The 4,675-nt window shown below is 44.9% G+C and overlaps 1 protein-coding gene across 1 annotated transcript in view; it reads right to left on the bottom strand.

Moving 5' to 3' along the window:
• Nucleotides 1–4,675, bottom strand: part of ATRN (attractin) — a gene marked incomplete at its 5' end in the record, with an annotated part of 149,321 nt that overhangs the window by 101,339 nt on the left and 43,307 nt on the right. Inside the window, 3 exons of the mRNA XM_029963709.1 lie at nt 294–384; nt 1,681–1,849; nt 3,013–3,218. Coding sequence (XP_029819569.1) covers nt 294–384; nt 1,681–1,849; nt 3,013–3,218 — 466 coding nt within the window. The remainder of the gene's footprint in view (nt 1–293; nt 385–1,680; nt 1,850–3,012; nt 3,219–4,675) is intronic.

The raw sequence follows: 4,675 nt of genomic DNA, 5'->3' as shown, positions 1-4,675 counted from the left end.
GTGTCTTGCCAGCACAGACAGCAAAGAGGAGGAAATAATGGACTCACTGACCTCAGACAGCCCTAAAATCCCTGGAAAAAGGGCAAACAAGGAACACACAGGCACCACAGACTTCCCAGGACAGCAGCTCAAGGATTCTCTGGAGCACGAGCACACAGCCTGGGCTAACCATGGACAAGCCTTGGAAGGAGAAATGCTTCTCCCAAACAAGACTGATCTGGGATAAGGGGTGGGAAGCCAGGGGGAAGAAGGGGGAAATCAGCTGGGAAGTGAGTTTGGAACTCTGAACTTACCTCGTGTAATGCCAAGGAATGACCATATCTCATCTCCACCGAGTTCACAGAGTTGTTCAGGGGAAGCCACTCCTCAGAAATAAGATCATACCTGGGTAATAAAAACTGAATTAACCTCCAAGGAATAGGTATTAAAGCTGGGGAAGTCATGGCTTGTCCTTTTCAAGATTTGGGGGGAATTATTTACCAAAACAATATCATGATATAAATTATTATTTACTAAAATAATAAATCCTGCCATGATTCCAGCATGCACAAAGCTTCCACAAGCTACTTATGGATTAAAAAACCCAGTCCAGCCTGTTCTGTTACTCAACATTCACATATTGATTTGCTTTACCCTGTGTCCTTTCCAATGCAAATCCAAGAGTTAATGAACTGTCTATTAACCTGTGGCAACCAACACCACATCATCCCTCAAAAAAGTATAAAAACTTCACACTGACTCAGGTAAGTTCCAACTACTTAATAAAAAAAACCCTGTGAGTGCTCAAAAAGCACTTTCTAATTATGTTTTTGCCATTCAAGCTTGAAATAACACAAACCCCCAGCCCTGAAAATGGCCTGTGGCTCTTTATTTAAAATAATGCACTGTATCTGTCAGGCTTAGAGCCTTGTGAGATAAAATCATCCAAGAGAAAGTGTTCAACAAAGCCATAGGGCATCCCATTAAAAAAATGTGTGTTTTCAGCTCCTCTTTAATTTCCCCTACAAGAACTATTATCTCTGGATGTGAGTGCAGAACACACAGCTCCCATTTAGGTACAAAGGGAGGTACAAAGCCATGCCTGGAAAAAAAAAAATCCAGCTTTTGCCTAGTTCTGCCCCAATACCATCAAGCTTGAGCAGAAGCCTGAAAAATTGATGGGTTTTATGAGGGATTTCCCAATTATGACTTGATGTTTTAGTTACTGTTAAATCTCCTCCAGTTGCTGCTTAAACTTCCTCATCCTAAATGCCATTCCCTGTTTGTATCCCACCCATTATGGAAAACCATCCACAGTGATCAGGAGGTGTTAATTAAGGAGCCAAAGCCTCTGAAGTCACACAAATAAAACACAAGGGTTAAAAATTTGGAAGCAAAACCCTCCTTTAATCTGAGATATAATTCAGGAGGTGGCCCAGAAACGCAGAGTGAATATTTCAAAGCTGTCAGACACAGATGATTCAAAAACTCACTGAACATCAGGAACCTTCCACTTTTTCTTCTCCCAAATTAGCACCCCCCTGGCAGCATTTCCCCACGTCTCAAAACGTGAGCCTGGAGGTTTTTATCCAGGCTGGTTTCCCCTGGAGATGGAGCCAAAGCAAAGCACACACTCCTAAAAATAACTCCCAAATCTGAGCTCCTCTCCTTTTAGATTTTATTATCTGGGTTTATACTCACGCCAAAACCTTCTGAGAGTCAGAGTGATTGAAGACATAGCCCCCAACAATCCACATCTTGTTGTCATGGATGACAGTTTTGTGGGATGCTCTGGGAAGTTTGGGAAGAGAATATTCCTCCCGGGTCCAAAAGGACTGGTTTGCAGGAACAGGAATTGAACAGCCAGGACCTGGCAAAAGAAGGTTTAAAAATGAAGTTGTTTGGTTTTATTTTCCCCCCAAAGCCTGTGTTTCAGCTCGAGGTCAATCTCCTGCCAGGGCTGTAGGTGGTTGCATTTAATGTTAGACTAGTTTTTACATGTCAGGATGTCAATGCAACGGAAAAATGTGTGTTCAGCCCAAATCCCTGCCAAAACTGGGGCTGCTCAGCTCAGCTGGACATGAGAATGAGGAATGTTGTGTGTTCAAACAGCTGAACTATGGCTCAAATTTGCTTTAGGTGCACAGGAAGGAGGTTTAAAGTTGTTACCTGATGCCTACAAATCACAGGCTGGTCCTGCTGTGCATGGGGGCAAAGTTGCCTTTAAAAGCATTTTGTTAAAAATCACACAATCCCAAAATGGTTAGGGTTGGGAGGGATAATAATGATCATCTTGTTCCACCCCCTGCCATGGGCAGGGACACCTTCCACTAGCCCAGGTTGCTCCAAGCCCTTTCCAACCTGGCCTTGGACACTTCTAGGGATCCAGGGGCAGTCACAGCTTCTCTGCCCAACCTGGGACAGGGCCTCCCCACCCTCCCAGCCAACAATTCCTTCCCAAAATCCCACCTATCCCTGCTCTCTGGCAGTTTAAAGACTTTATCCTGAGGTGAATCTTCTCTCTGGAGTCAGGAGGTGAAGGCAGTTGCCTGGCAGGACTTGGCTTTGGTAGCCTGTCCTGGGGACTCCTGTAGCCAACAATTCCTTCCCAATATCCCATCTAACCCTTCCTCTGGCACTGGGAAGCCATTCCCCCTTGGCCTGTCTCTCCATCCTTTGTCCCCAGTCCCTCTCCAGCTCTCCTGGAGCCCCTTTAGGCCCTGCCAGGGGCTCTCAGCTCTCCCTGGAGCCTTCTCTTCTCCAGGGGAACCCTCCCAGCTCTCCCAGCCTGGCTCCAGAGCAGAGGGGCTGCAGCCCAGGCAGCATCTCCATGGCCTCCTCTGGACTCTCTCCAGCAGCTCCAACCTTCCAAATGGAATGTTATCTTTTAATACTAAAAAGCAGATACCCCGTTCCCGGTCGAAACGCTAACACTTGTCACTGGGAATATTCCCACATACTCCCAATGAATCTGCCAGTGCCCCACACGGAAAATGCATCCCAAAACTTCCCTCCAAGCCCCAGGACACTCACCTTGCCAGCCTGGGGAGCACACACAGGCCTTGGAGTCATTGCTGTTGCAGTGGCCCCTCTCAGGAGCCCCACAGTCCTCGGTGCAGTAGGGAATGTCACAGGCTTCCCCCTTCCAGTATTTGGCACAGTCACATTCCAGGGCCTTGGTGCTGCTGTTGAGTTTGCACTCCCCCCGGCCAGAGCAGTTGTTGGGACACATATTGAAACTGGGAACAGCAGGGAAAAGAATTGGTAAGGAAGGAAGAGCATTCCCAAGATTTATTACCAAAGAGGGATGCTGAATAATGTTAACACAGTTTGTTCCACCCAAACCAAGACCCTGCTGGGATGGGCCTGCAGGGATTTGCTCCCTCCCCTCAGGAGTTAAAAGTCTCAGCTCCCCTGAAAAAATTATCAATATGATTTTTAGCCACTTTTAATGCAAATGAAGCGCCCCAAAACGCCCAACAGCAAGAGAGGAACTTAATCAGCACACGAGGCTGTTGTGGTGTCTGTGCAATTCAGCCTCAAAGTGCTCACAATCAGGTGCTATTCTGGGATCTGCTCACCAAGGGAACAAGCTGGAGATGAATCCCAAGCCAAAGATGTGCCTGGTTCGAATCCTTTCTGATTTTATAACATCTGCAGAGTAGCTGAGGCAAAACCAGAGGTATCCTTGGTGAAGATCCAAATTTAGAGGCCACATTCACCTCCAAGGCTCCTGTTTTTGCTGGTGTATCAACCAGTATAACTCATAACTGGGGATTACTGCCCATTATTCTCTCTGTCACTGGTCCAAGACCATAATAATTTATAATAATTTCACAGTGTTTGCTGAGTACCTACACCCAGTAGTAACTGTGAGGACTGTTAAAAGAAACAAATACACCCTTTAATCTACTCACTGCAAAAATACTACGAGGAAAGCTAAAAATCAGACCACGAAACAGCACTGAAAAATTGTTTAAAATGGTCAAGAAAGTGAAGAATGAAAGGAATGTTATCCTTGAAGACAGTATTTCAGTGCAATGGTGCAAATCCAAAAGCTGGCAGTAGATGGAGTCCTGGTTTACAGGATAAGCCAGGCTTGGAAAACGCTGCTCCTTCAGCTCCTCTGCTTCAAGCACCTTTGTGAAGGCTTCTCGTTTTTTCTGGAGCTTTCAAGGGGTGCTGGATGTCCCTGGTTTCTCAAATAATCTGATTTTATGTGGATTTCCAAGCACATACTTATGTGCTTACTAAGGATAAAAGCACCAGGACAGGTGTTAAAAAAACAAGCTTCTCATTTCGAGAAAAACTCAATTTTTGCAAAACAGTCCCTCGTGACCAAAGCTTTTGCAGCTGATTTTTTTTTTAAAAAAGGTGAGAACTTCTGCATGTTACCCCCAAATTAAACCTCCCAGTGTGGCACAAACATCATTTGCATTTGTAGGAGCAAAAAAATTCAAAGCTCGTGATCCCCACGGAAGCAAAAAATTTCATCTCTGAGTGTGACCACACTGAGATCATTGACTTCAAATTAAGACCTTTCTAAAAGCAGTTGATGAATTAGGCAGAACCCCAAAATTACTTTTACAAAAGCTCATCAGCAAGGACTAAAGATGTCAATGAACAGAAAGCACCCACCTGTAATATATTTATAGTATATATAATATAGTACATCTTTGTATATATTATGTAAATC

Source organism: Manacus vitellinus, unplaced genomic scaffold (genome assembly GCF_001715985.3).
Source record: "Manacus vitellinus isolate BGI_N305 unplaced genomic scaffold, ASM171598v3 scaffold_61_pilon, whole genome shotgun sequence".
NCBI lineage: Eukaryota > Metazoa > Chordata > Aves > Passeriformes > Pipridae > Manacus > Manacus vitellinus.
The sequence above is the reverse complement of the archived record's forward strand: the minus strand, read 5'-3'. Positions and strand labels throughout refer to the sequence as shown.